The 15614-nt window shown below is 30.2% G+C and overlaps 1 protein-coding gene across 2 annotated transcripts in view; it reads right to left on the reverse strand.

Moving 5' to 3' along the window:
* Nucleotides 1-15614, reverse strand: part of LOC105150895 (alkaline phosphatase) — a 222590-nt gene that overhangs the window by 33427 nt on the left and 173549 nt on the right. For both annotated transcript variants that reach the window (XM_011064273.2, XM_087412896.1), the window contains exon 7: nt 7922-8116. In XM_011064273.2, coding sequence (XP_011062575.1) covers nt 7922-8116 — 195 coding nt within the window. The remainder of the gene's footprint in view (nt 1-7921; nt 8117-15614) is intronic.

The following is a 15614-nucleotide window of genomic DNA, read 5'->3' on the forward strand; positions in this document are numbered from 1 at the left end:
TATATATCAAAGAAATAAATATGATTTAATTTAATGAACCAAGAAGATTTTGATATATTTTATAAATCTATTTTATTAATTGCAGATGTTGTTTTATTGAAAAATATTTCGATGTAAATATAATTTATAATAGTTTTTTATTGTGTTTTTTTACTTGTGACGTCACAGTATACGTCTAAGATATATAATAGTGAATAAATTGAAATTTTAAAATTTTATTTTTATTTCTTCATTCTTCATTTCATCTTCTATTTCTAATTTCTTGAGCTAATTAATTCAGCTTTAATATTTTTCTTATTATAGAATGTAATAAGCAATTATTGCTTAGTGACGTAATATATTGGAAGTTATCGGAGTTATCGGAAAACAGAAAGCATAATATTCAATGAGTAATATCACAAGTTGTTGAATAAAAAAACACATAAATATAAAAAAGCATATAAAATGATATGAATGATAATTATGAAAGTCATACGTATATCACTTCCGTTATAAATCGTGTCGTTTACGTTTAGATTAACATAATTTTACACTTCAGATCCAGTCAAAAATGTCACTATATCAGTTGATATCAGTTAAAAATGATATCAACGTTATATACATACATAGGTATATATAATTTTTTAATTAACACAATATAAATATATATATATATATATATAAAATACTATAATAGTATTACATGATAATTATAATGTTAATGTTATTTTTAATTGATGTCGTCGATTGGACATTTTTTTTTTTTTTTATAAAAGGGCCAATCACAATTTTTGATGAAATACGTTCTTCACATCGCTCCATTGATTTAATCGGGTTCTTTCCGGGCAGTTATTAAGTGACATTAACTGCGAACGATGAGATAATAAAAACAAATTTCTAAAGTATAGAGTTTACACTGTCAAAGACAGTTTAACATCAAAGATAAGTTGTATCTAAAATCTACAATTGTTGTCCGTAAATGTTTGAACAACGATGGTGACAAATCTTGATCAATAAGATAACAAGATTACCGAAAATGTACCGAGATTAAAGCACAACGTTATTCGATGCGTGATAATTGACCGAATTTTCCAACAATGGCTCATATTATACTTGTTAAATTATGTATTGAATTGTATTTAAACGATATTCATTAAACTCATGTTATATGCTTAAAGATATACATCAAGCTCATATTGTATGCTTTAAGGAAGGACAAGACAGTGATTGTGTTCTTATATAATTATTATTAACATATATTATTTTGTAAGGTTATAAGATTTAATTATTATAGGATTTAATTATTAACCCTAGTATATATGATATTGTTATTTTTGGTTACTTTCTTTATAACACCAAGTTTGTGAAATGCTGCAACTTTGTCACGCTATATCTTTCAACTAAATATATGTATTTTAAAAATACACGTTTCATAATACGTGTGAAATTTATAACTCGAGTCAGACAAAGACAGATAAATATGAATCAAATAAATAATATTTTATTTTCAATTAATTACAATACTTCAAAGAAATTTTATTGGAAAAATTCGCAAAAAATGACTATTTTGAATAAAAAATTCTCAAATTTTTAAATTTAATGTTCAAGCAAAAATTCGTAGGATTTCTTTAGTTGACTCTTTGGATTAACAAAAAAAAATAGTACGATATGAATCGCTCAAAAAAGTATAATTATTTGAACTATCAAAAATCAACATTTTTTAAGACTAAATATTTTAAGTTTACACAATTAATAAATAAAATTTTATTATTTGAACAATATAAAAGAGTAATAATATAAGTAGATAAAGAATTGTACACGTATAAATATTATTATAGTATATATAATTAAATTTATTAGAATTTAGAGGATGATGCAACATTCGCTCTAAAGCAATAAATCCCGACCGAGTGATCTCCGAAGATTAACAGAAATTATAAAATTTCTACTACTTATTAAATTTAAATATAATATAATTCTTTTTAGTTTTACATTTTCATGTACTTATTTTTATAGTATCCAAAACTCAATAAACATAATATTTAATAAAAAACCAGTAATATTTAATAAAAAAGGAGTACCCAGTACGTCAAAAATTTAATAAGCTAATCACATAAATCTCAAGTACCTTCTTTGAACTTTCGTGCATTCTTACATCAAGAATGACGCAAAAAGAAAATACCTTTGCAAGCTTATCTATGGATAGTTAAAGTTTTTTTTCAGCCATAATTCGAGTTTTCAAATTATATTATAAAAAAGTTACAGTAATATAAAAAATCGCATAGAGTACGTTGAACCCACGAATACTATACTAGGATTAAGTTGTTCAAATAATAAATTCAAATAAATATTATATATAATGAATATTAAATAAATTGCTAAAATACCTTACGGTTGATTCAATTTATTTTGCGAAATTTAATTTAATTTAACAGCAAAAGCGTTCCGTTTTTAATAAAAAACTATTGATATGTCAGCATCTCAATATGTTTGCCAGCAATTTTTTTGAAAAATCTAATGAAGATTGGTAAAATTGTTGACTTAGTAAATAGATATTACATATTATCTGTTCAAATATTTCTACTTGTAAGAAAAGACATTTATGAACATTTATATCCGTATAACTTGCAGCAGCATGAGTATTCTATGTTATCTCGAATACGGCTGTCTATCTCGTTAATTTCACTTTAAATTCTCCCAGGTCAGGTCTCACCTGGAATACTCGTCGCGATTATAATGCTTGGTATGAATATAAGAACAACTGCATATTCATTTTGATTTACCTCGTTGTGACGTCAACATAGACGCGTGATGTTGCGGAACAAAAACCCGATCCCTACATCAGACATTTCCTTCATATCATATTTTATCGCAGCATCAACCGCATGATTTAACGTTCCTGCTTACATTCATTACTTTTATTATATGCAAAATACCTCGCGTAAAATTCTCATTTCGAAATTTCGATGCGACAAACACATTTTACCGAAATGATGCGAAACCGCTGTTGCGGCAACTCACGAATTGCATTACGGTATAGTTAGGATGAAGTTAAGCTTTTCAATTTCGAGCCTTTATTTAGATCAAGTGACAAATTTAAATTTTTCGCGTAAAGAAATGCGAACTTTTCTACATAATTTACGCGATGCAGAGCCTTATGGCTACGTGACAACTTTTCCTATGACGAGTGTGTAATTACGGAACACCGATAGAATTTCTGGGTGTTATATTCACTTCTCAAATATGAAAATATTCATGGTTTTAATTTAGAAACGAAATTGCACAATATCACATCTAATTCGAGCTGAATGTTGGTCGGCATTGGCGCACCGTCCAGAAATGGGTGACACCGATACGTCCATATAGCGTTACCCGATTTTTTTTCAATTATAAATGCAAACGAAATTTGACGTGCCAAAAATTAAAAGCGTCCAATACCGTGTTTTCGGTGCAGTGAACAAACTGCGAGGTTCGACAACCGCTATTTATTGATGGCAATCAATACGAATGGGAAAAGTGGAATCGGCGTGAGCCTTTCTGCGAGATATATCGATTACATAACGACTGGAGCAGAGTATAAATTACTTTTCGAAGTAATATATTGATATCGTCTTATTTATTTGAACGTAATATGATTTTTTATTTAGTGATAAAAGTAAATTCTGTTCAATGTTATTTTTTTCACAAGTATAAATTGTCATTTCGGATATATTTTTCAATTTTAATCTGCTGACCATCATTATTCTAAATTAAATCTGTTGTGCAAATTTGATTATATCAAAATTTTGCAAAAAATGGCATTAAAAGAGTCAAAAATTTTAAGTGTTTTAATGAACGTTATAGCAGTAGTTTTTTTCTAAAATTTGTTAGTGTTATGCAAAAGCAACAAATTTTATTTTTAAACTACATTTTGTTTTGTTTCAACATAATTTTTCGTTTTTGAAAACAAAAAAATCCAAAGCGAAACAAAATGTGTTCTAAAGCTATAAATTGATACTTTTACATAAAATTACAAAATTTAGATAATAAATTTATTGTTGGTATTACAATGTCATAACAACTTTTAAAATTATGGTTTTTCGCGTCATTTTTGTTAATTTGGTCTTGATATGGCCACATTTGGATTCGTATATATTAATAAAACTTTCTTTAGTCCATTTTACAAAACATTCCTAATTAATTGCTAAATAGCCGCGTCAGGTCACAGCGTCAGTCGGCTCGTATAGTGACCTATTTAATTAACAAAGCTATCTCGTATAGATTATGTTTGCTATCAAGCATAGATATAAATTTCTATTAAATCATGCGGAATGTTATTGAGTATAATCATGATGAGGGATTGCATTATTGGATATCTTCCACTCGAGTAATTTCAGTTAATTCATCGTGGATCGGTTGGAAAATTTACGGAACGCAAGTTTGCAATATCAATATACTTAAAAATTATTGCACTACTCGCATAAACGTGCATCTCTTTGTTAAAACTGTCTCCGAATTCTGAATACCACTCTACATAATAAACGATCTGCATTAACGGTCATGTGCTACTCTTCTCTTCAATTTATCGGGTGTCAGAAATGTTTATTATATAAATACTGTACAGTAGAGATACTGTTAAGTAATTTATCATTTTTGTCAACCTCTGTATTAAATAAAACTAGAAATCCAAAGTTATTCAAAAGAGGAATTGACAAATTTTTCTCGCGGGATAAAAAAGGAGATAAAAAGTATATTGAAGCGCGTGGAAATTTTGTTTTAATTTTGATAAAATTTTATTTTAACTCTTTACTCGATAAGTATAACAAACTTTTCACACTAATTTAGAATTAATTCATTTATAACCGAAAATTACAAAACAAAATAAAAATTTTGATTATTTTAGGTATGTGTTTTTCAATTCGTTAGTTTTGATTTTGGAACGAAAATATATGTTTGCATTGTTTATGAAAAAAGAAAACAAAATAAAAATTGACAAATAAAAGTATGTATATCAAATTTCACATAACACGCTCCGTAAAACAATAATCCTTCGTAATAAAGGCAAAGTCATACAAACGGATTGTAACCGGATTAATTTCTCAATGGTGCAACAGGATGTTCGACAATTTTTTGGGAACGAAGTACAGAAATATACGATAATATTCTGGATCGGCGAATTTCGGAAAACGGAAGCGCTTCAGGCCGGGATTATTTTATTTTATTTTTTTTTTTCAATTGCTTTCAGATAGACTAGACGAGCGAGCCCTTTTGCTATTTCATGTACGGTCAGCCGAAAAAGCCATCCTTACGTTTTCCAACGATTCAATTTAACCGCGACTGAGCGAATCGTCAACGGACGGGTGCCGTCATGAAGTTGTCCAAGTAGATTGGATCTTATTGAATCCAGAACTGTCCTCCTGGAAAGGACGGAACGGACCTTCCTCTACTTGATGGGAACGAACTCGCGTCCTCATAAAACAGTGTGCTCGCGTCGCTTATTCAGTATTGAATTGCGACATGAACGTTAACGTCCGTTGTGAATCTCGAGTCAACACCTGGCACCACGACACACACAGAAGGAGAGACAAACGGTCATGCCGAATTTAACGTCGCGAAAAAGTTGTCACGGACGAGCAGAGTTCACTTTTGATTGCCGACGATTGAACATTTTCGCGTCGTTCGCTATGGATAGATATGTCGTCATTTGAGGAGCAGACTTTTAAAATGCGTTTTGTTCAAAATTTGTAATTTTCAGAAAACGAGAAAGAAAGAAACTACGCACACAAGAAAACTACGCACTTTTCAGAAAATAACAATATGTCAATCAGTAGAATATTAAATATATTAAACAAAATTACTTAACAAAAATGCTAAAAATGTTAAACAAATGCATTTTGTTTATTTTTAGTAAAAAATCATAATGCACTTTAAAACGTCTATGTTTTTGCACCATATAAATTAACAATAAAAAATACTTTCTGAACATCTCAGAGTAGCTTATAATATATCATTCTACACTGAACACACCATTTCTAATTAAAAAATGAAACAAAACGCAAAGTCTGTTCTTCATTTATTGGCTAATAGTCGGCAAAAGAAAATGGGTAATCGAAAGAAACGAAAGGAATGAGTTGTTCCGAAGGACGATCTCCATAAAGCGGATCACACGACATTTTCGTTTGTAGGCAAATAGCGCGTTTATCCGAAAATATGTCAAAAGTTCACCGAGAAAAAGGTTTGGTTGAATTAATTCTAGTTGGACGAATTAGAATTTGCTGATTAAATTTACTAAATTTTAATTGAGATAACCGGTATTCCGATATAATCAGAAACTTCTGATTCGTTCCATTTTCAATCAGAATCCATTTTCCTCAGTGTTCAGCAAAAATATATTGCGCTAAGGGAGATTTTACTGGAGATTAGGAACCTGGAATAAGGTAGTCACTTTTATCAGGATGTTACAGAAAATTAGTTGTAACAGAAAATAATCCATCAAAGCGCGGGTTTTGATAGAATTTCAATGAACTGTCAGTTAGATGCTAAAACTAGATAACCGCGCGAACTGTCATTTTTGTGTCAGAACTTGCAGCATATAGTACGGTATTTTACCATTATTTTACAGAGTAAAAGTATTTCGGTTTAATTAGCGGGCCAATTTGTAAAAATCTAAAGTACTCGATGTACCTTTAACAGTTTCGATATTTTTTGAAATTCTCTTATCTTCCAATAAAGTTCTTCAATTTTCCTGCAACTTGAAAGTGAAGACATACTATGTTAAAAAAATCCTGACAATAAGCGTGGTACTTTTTAAACATCATATTCTGCTTAAACGAATAGTTCTTGTTTTTATTCTTTACTTTATGTTTTATTAAAAGTGGTCGCATCTGCTAACTTATTTGTAGCTGTTATCATCGTTTATTTCTTATTACTTTTTCCGTGGAGAAACGTGCAATCAACGGTTTCAAAACAATCAAAAGTGTTTATTAAATTTGTCGAAGTTCCGCAAATGAGTTAAATCGTAAAGCACCGAGCTCTAGCTTAAGTTGCCTATACTTGGTTAATGATTATAGAAAGCGCCGTGTAAGCTGCGCTTAAGCTCTGCCGACAACATAGACTCCTGGCAATTCATTCGATTAATTCGCGCGGGTGATTCAATAATGTTTCCTGCGAGGCAGCTTTTCGGGGCAAAAGTCGGTTGCCGGCGCATCCCTCCCGGATATTGGAAGTCGAGACCCAGGCAACAATGGAAAGGAACGCTTTCTTTTTAAACAGTGGGAAGAGTTACGACAGCTGGAACTGGTCGTCTGGATCGCACAGATTTTATTAATTCAGACAGAGATACAGTATTCGCTCTAAAGCTTAAACGACAAATCCGAATAAAAGAAATAAATATCAAGATATTATATATGAAATCTTGAAATATTTCGAGTTCAATCACAGAAAAAAAAAGAACGCAGCAAGATCGTGCTGATGAGTGTATACTCATTTGTATCTTTGATTTATGAATATAATTTAATTGTGGATTAAAAATAGGATAGACGCAAAAATAAAGTGTTTATCATCATTAATATTTAATAAATAATCATTAAATCTACATTTATTTTTGTAATCATAGGAAATGATAATTATACACTTCAAAAGTAAAAATTTGTAGTATTATCAATTTTTAATTAGTGTAAACATCATTTAATAAACAAATCGTTATTTCGTCACTTAAAAAATAGTATATTTTTGTATAAATTTAAGGAAAATTTAAATTTAATCTTATAGTTCAAGATAAAAAAAGTTAACGAATATAATTTTATATTTGATCATTTTTTAAATCTTTTTCTCTTTCTTATTATTTTAACCAGTTATTTATTGATACATTTATTGTTGCATCTATTCCAAGAACCAGAAATGCTCCATTCAAGCTCAATGGCGGATACAATGTACTAACATAAGGGCGAAATATGTGGCTCACCGAATATGGGATTCCCACGAAGTGTTGCCAGTCCACCAAGGGTTAATACGTGCGAGTGATCCGCTGTTACCACAAGGAGTGTTTCCGTGAGATCGACCTCCTTCATAACTGCCTCAACGGCTTCCTCCAGCGCTAGAGTTTCGTCCAGGGCACGATAAGCGTTGTTGTAATGGTGAGCATGGTCGATTCTTCCACCTAAAGAAAAACGGCAACAGATATCGTTCATAAGAGGCTTACGAGATGCTATCATTTATTAAAGTTATCTTCATACTACTTCATAAAATAATGCTATGGTTCGTTTCCTGAATTCGTTTAAAGACTTTCAAATTCCTAACTATTATTGTCCTTTTTCACATCACACCAAATTTATTTAAACATATCAATATTTTACACTATTTTCTATATCATGAAAAATTCATTTTTTGAATGTTAAAATAGTTTCAAATAATTCTTATAACATTAGTTTAAAATGTTATTAGAATTTTTATTTTAAGAAAATTTGTAAATTTTGTTGTAACAATTTATGATTACAATTTTCTTGTATCAATATCAAATAAAATAGTTCAATTTTAAAGTATATGTCTTCCTTCATCTGTGATATCTTATTTATTTGACATAAGGAGAGAATTATATTCAAGTTCGCGTTTTGTTTACTTCTATTCACATTCACGCGCGTGCCTGTACACAGTGTTTATTATTTAATAGCTTCATTAATAGTTCTCAATTGGATTTTAATCAGTGATGTCAATCATAGGTGAGATGGTGAGATGTTGTTCGTTGCCCATATAGTTCGGTCTGCGTGAGAGCAGTGGTTCCTGTTATCGCATTAACAAAGTTACACGAATGGACTTAACTTGATTATCGTGATAATTCTATCATGGCAAAATGGCGGCGTGGCTGCGCACGCGAGCGTTCACCGTAATAGCAATAATCAAAAAACAGCAGCAAAATTTTCACAGAGAGAAGTTTCAGCGTTGAATTGTTATAACAATAAATAACGATAAGATTAAAGATGAACAATGCAATGCGTTGTTCAAATTTTAATTCTGACTCGTTAAAATCCACATATAAAATTTTATTATATACAATTAGCTTATCAAGTGTCAAAAAGTATAAAAATATTTATTTAAATTTATATGTTCATTGAGCGGATACTTATGTTGTTCGATGAAAAGTTTAAATTTCAACAAATTTGTTTGAATAAAGTAATTTAAAGAAATTAGATAAAACATTAAAACAAAATACAAACAAGATAAAGAAATTATTTTACGCTACAGTCACTTTTTACTTATTGATAACTCGTTTCATATGGAGTTACGTATTTATAATGTATACATATTTGACTAAATCTGTTCCACTTCACACAGATATAAGTTAATGCATCAAATGCATTGCTTGCAGTGTGTTCTCTCAGCTGTTATACGAAATAATTACTCCAACTATTCGTTCTTTCGTGTATCAAATAACATTAATCTAATACATTTTCGAAGGCTTGCATAATCATTTTACTTGGATTTATTCTTAAAACTCCCTCACTAAAAATATTATTTTATTTTAAATAACATTATAGATGCTTTGTGTCACTTTATTCAGCCATAATATAGTTACATGTGTACAGCTTTCTAATCAATCTAAGGTAATGTTATATCGTCAGTTGTTTCTAAATGTTATATATAATACAACCGAAATTTTTTAATAACAAAATAAATTGCTATCCTAATTCACGTTCAAGTAATTGACACGCTGACTGTAATGGTCGTCGTCGGTGATATGCGCTTGACTTTTAGTGGCGCTCTGATGGTCACTGTAAGTGACCAACGTTATCGAAATTTTTAAAAGACTCGTAAATAAATAAATGCCATTTGAATGTAAAATTTTGAATGGCATAAAAAATTAAAATAACATCAAGTAAACAATAAACAATTCAATACACTATACAAATAATAACATTTTTATCATTATATACTTGTAAAGAGAATAATTTGTATATACAAATAAGATATACAAACTGGCTGAGCAGAAAACGTTAAATAATAGATTTTAACGGTTTTTAAAGTTAATTTAATAAAAGTGTAACAAATAACTGTATGCCTACCTTGTAAAACAATTACTTTTACGAGTTAAACCATTCGTTGAAAAGAATATTTTATAATTATATTCTATCCCAAATGTGCATTTTAAAAGAGAATTTACTTCAAAATTTTTAAAGCGAGCACATTGAATAGCATATCTAATTCTTCTGCTCGTGGTGTAAAAAGTTAAAGTATGTTTCTTCACGATATCTCAACGTTCGCGCTCGGTCCTCGACGCAACCGATCGTGAAATGCAAAAAGGCACGATCATCGATGGCACTTCGTCGGTTTTATAATCATTAAGAGTATCACCGATAAAAGTGACTGTAAAGAAGCCACGAGATAAACTATATCATGATCGGCATTCTGAACTGACAGGCACTGCTGAACTTGCATCGCGAACGGACGACATCTCCTCGTTACGCGTACATCATTCATGTACTTATACAAACTCGCTCGATTGAGGCCTGACAGATTCAATTGCTGTGCACTGTGGGAACAAGAATCAGCTTTATTATAGGTATTATTCTAAAGGACTCAATCGATATGATGCCACGTATAGAAAGACGTAGCTGCTGCATTTAATTTTCTACCGTATTCGAGTCTCGTTCGAATTTACTTGACTTGGAGAAGCGACGCATATAAATATATTCTTATATGCGTGCGTAGAAGGAACTCGCCTTGTGAAGCATTACAAGTGCTACATACATAATGTTCTGGAAAACGTGATTCGATCGCGAAGGGAGTGAGTCTACATGAAAAATAAGGCATAAGATAAAAGTTATAAAACTTCAAAGAGATTTTAAAAAAAGACTTATGAAAGTCATTAAACTTCATGAAAGTCATAGAATAATTTTTTTCATATAAATTGATTTTTTTACGCTAAAGGTTTGAAGTGAAATTGAAATGTTTATTTTTGTAAGGTAATTTCAATTGAATTTTAAGGATTTTATAAATATTTAATAAATAAACATTTTGTATTGTTATTACATATCTGCACGCTCTGTAAACTGCATTTGGACTCTTAGTGCACGTTTTACAATTTTATTATAATACTTTATGTAGAACAGTCTTCTTTTTAAATTTTTTTTCATGTGAGGCTTACGAGAAAATTGACTTTGCTCAATTATCTTTGCTCATATTTGTATGTATTGTATATTAATAATCAAGAATATACAATAAAACAAGATATTCACGATGAACTTTATTACTTTATAAATTGTTAAGAATGTCGCCTGAAAACAAAGTCTTATATAAAAATATCTTATTCTACGTTTTCGACTTATTTTTTCGTGTAGAATCCTCCTTCCCGGTTGTATCATGAGTTTCCAGAACATTCTGTATAAGTTACTGTAACGCAATTTATCGAAGAGAATCGTGACTTGACGAAATAAAAAAATGGTATGTGTAACGGAAAAAAGAACTGTTACAACGTAAAAATTTTGAAATTCTCAACTTTCTTTGTTAAGAAAGATAACTCGAGTAAGAGAGGCACGAAAATGTTATGATTTGATCTTGATAATTTATGGTTTCATTTTTTAATTTAGTTTCTTTTAATTAAGATATCTGCTACTTCTCTATCAAAACTTTACTATCTGGATATCCAGAGTTTAAAGTTTCTATTTCATTTTTCAAATAAATGATAATGAAGTAAGTACTTTCATAACAAATCCAATTACAACCATTAAGTTTAACAAGATTCACCTCGCTTATTATTTTTGTCAATACTGTATTCTATCGGATATATACTTTGAACGTTTGATATCTCTTTGTGGTATGCATCATAAATAACAAAGTAGCTTCAATATGTACAAAGAAATCGAAAAAAGCTATCGAAAGAACGCGAGCCTTTCGTTGCTCGGCTGTATGTCGCAAATTGTTGCCTTCGCAGGATTGCCTGTTTCATGTAGTAAACGTTATAGAATGAAAAATACCTAAATGTCACTGGGGAAATAAAACATCGCTAAAAATAAAGAGAACCCGACAAACTGTGACCTGCAAGAACGACAACGAGGTACGATACTCGTTGCTGTTAGCCTTTGTCGAAGCACGGTTAAAGTGCAAACAATCGATAGCACGTTCGAACACCGCTGTAATAAAGCGGAACCGGCCTTGATTTCGGTTCTATCTTTATGCCGTTTACTCGAAACAGGCGCCATCAAACGCGTAAAATAACCAAGAAACGCTGAGAATAGAATGCAAAAGGATATTTCGGTTCATTTCATCCACTTTGTCTCGTCGCCGATAGCGTTATGGTGAACAGTATCCCATAAATAGATGAATAGAATAATGTACGCAATTGATCGTTTTGTATATAGAATGTTCTTAAAATACAATATTTCCATGAAGAAGCCACTAATTTTTTTCAGCAAAAAATAACTACTTATTTTAGTTTCACAGATTTCGTTAGAATAATTTCTATCGAAACAAATTAAATTGGACGTTAACTGCATGAATAAAATTTATTATCGATTATTTTCATTACAGTGATTACGACATGAGAAATCTCTTATTTCTTCTATCAATGCCGGACGATCTTGATTATCCTTGAACTGAACGTCGATTGCTGTAATTCAATACAATGTCGCGCTATCTTAGTGATGACAGTTAGCGAACAGTTCGGCGGACAATCTGCACTTCAATTATGACGCTTATTACAAACTATGATTATTATGAGCTTTCCTCTCTGATTGTACTAGTTTCTCGTAATGGCCACTCAGTTGACAGTAATAAAGGTACGATTTAAAGCCAATATTACATTAAAGCTCTATATTAATAAAAGTAGCGCATTTCTTTGATCTGAGCCGAAATGCCGATAACTTTCCTATTGGCTAACGCTTTTTAGACTTACACTATTATCTTTAAAAATGCTAGAAGGTTTACGGATTATCGCCATGTTTTTGTCCATTGCTAAAGCCGTTTCGTGAATCTTGCCGTTTATTTTATCAGGGCGAGAAGTGCACTAATACTGGAGCGCAGATTAAAAATTATAATGTTATTATCATAATCGTAATTATAATTATAGTTACGATTATGATAATGACATTACAATTTTTTGATAACGATAACGGTAATGCCACTTTTAACGTATTGTCTTCAGAAGTAACAAAATTTGATGGAAGAGAGTAACGCGTTACTTGTAACGCTTATCATTATCGTTCCTTTTTACATATTTGATATTAAAAAGTTTTTGCAATAACATGAATTCAAATACGGTATATAAACGTTATAGTTTCTTTATTAGTTTCTTCATTAAGAAGAAGATAATCTGACTTTAACATTCACTGTATCTGGATAAACGGTATTGCAAAAACTCCCTAATAACGTTACAATTTTTTACACTAAGGATAATGCCAAGGTTGGAAAAGTCACTTTTGAAAAGTAATTCATTACTCGTTATGTAACAATTAAAGCAATCAGTTATTTTCTTCAATGAATAACGAGTTACTTCTAAAAAAATGATTTCCTCAACTTTGGCGTTATTGTTAGTCTGAAAAAGTTTAACGTCATTATTAAATTGTATTACAAAAAAGTAATAGTAACAATATTGCAAGTAACGTATTAATTCCCATCTCTACTGAGGAAAATATACAGAAAGAAAAAAAAATCTGCATTTATATGCTAAATAATTATGTAAACCATAGGTAAATATTGATTTATATTTAAAAAAAACGTTACTTCATACGTGAATTCTTGAGTCACGTGTTTATGAAAAAGCTTATGTTTGTACTTCTAAAAAACACTCTTCTAATTAATTTGTATATATTCCGAGGGAACGTTATGTTTGAGTTCTCTAACTTAACTTCTCTATGATTTTAGCGTTCGGTTCATCAAACTTTGTTGACGATTGCGAAATTTACAATGTAAACGTGTCCCGAAATTAACTTCTATTTTAGAGTTGTTTAGACTCTTAGTTATATCGGTAGATATAGTCGAAGATTTGTGAAAAACCCGATAGTGAAAGCCAGAATATCTTTGGTCGCTTATCTCGCTTACGGACTTTAAATTTTAATCCAAACGGACAAATTACGTTCGTGCCGTTGATTTTAGGAAGCCGTTTTATAGGGGCTATCGAGTTCTTGCTGGTTTAGTAGCTTGTATCTGCTTCTCTACATTGCGGCTAGTCTCCCAACTAAAACTCAAAGTAAATACTACGACGCTGTAACGGCACTTACTGCGAAATTAGTTCTGCTGTTTTCAATCGAGTGAATGCATAAGAAGATTAAATAATGCATTAGAATACGACCAATTTGAGCAATTTAAATTTGAAATAATATATAACCGTTAGTAATATAATAATTAGTATGTTACGTAAATTATAATATTATATTAATCATATGTTCGGTAAATGTATGTAAAAGTTGATACGCTGGTAAATTGCATACCAAGCAATATTCTATGATTTCTAATTATAATTAATTAATGTCAATGTGTCATACATTGTGATATATGGGACATAAATGAGAGAACTAATGAAATAGATACTAAAATGATTTTACTATTCTAAATATTAGATAGGTCGTTTTGCAATTATTATTATCGTAATATAAATTTCATTTTATCACTATAGTTAGTATAATTATTTGCATTTTTCTTCTTAATTATTTCAAAATAGATGTAAAAGTTGCTCGATTTTGTATATGTAGACACAAAGGCACAAAGTTATTCTTTATCTAATCATAAACCTTTCCGTTTAATTTTCCTGTTTTTAATGTTACTGTCACATTTCTGCTGCTAAATACGCGGCAGTGAAAGTGAGTTCTCTCATTTAATCATCGGATTAAAAAGAATGATAAGACATTAACTTTAGTCGCATTATCGCTTTTTTACGAGCAACATAGATCGAACGTTAATTTGTAGAAATGACGATCTCTCATTAAACCATTTTTATTAAAAAAGATGAAATTATCTCGGATATATTTTCCTGTTCCATTTTAATCTCACGTAAATAATAATCATAATAATTTTCATTATCATCTCGTATATTAAAATATTTGTATAAAAATAATATCAAAAAGATAAAAATTTAAATTGTTCTCTTTAGAGATTAAAATCTTATTAAATCTTATTAAATAAATATACTATTTTTATAGATGTCATAATAAAAAAAGACTTAATGTAAACCGAAACAAGATTTCATTTCTTTTTAAAATCATAGAAAGTGTCAAAATAATAATAATATTGGGCCATCATTTTGTACGGAAGATACAGATACAATTGACACTTGAATCTTGCAATAAGCGCTTATTGTCCCTTTCATAAGAAATTCATGGACGACATTTGAGCCACATTGAACCACAAAAATATGGTTTCAAAGGGCAATAAAGATATTTTATTGTGTGGTAATAATATATGTTCTTATTCATTCAATAACGCCTTGAGGATGAAGGAGATTATGTAGTGGAATAACGCGTGAGCTCTAAACATCATGTAAGTGGGTTCCGTTTTCCTGCGATAAATTCTATGCGAAAATATGAGTGTATGTCTAAGAAGAGAAGGATATTCTGAGCTTCAATGTACACCGCGTTCATAAAGAAATAATCTTATAAATATCATATTTATCCTCCTTTGATGAAAAATTTACAAAAACTAGATAGTTCTATCATTGGTTGGTTTTAAAA

This window comes from Acromyrmex echinatior, chromosome 13 (assembly GCF_024713525.1).
Source record: "Acromyrmex echinatior isolate Ae372 chromosome 13, ASM2471352v2, whole genome shotgun sequence".
In the NCBI taxonomy this organism is placed as follows: Eukaryota; Metazoa; Arthropoda; class Insecta; order Hymenoptera; family Formicidae; genus Acromyrmex; species Acromyrmex echinatior.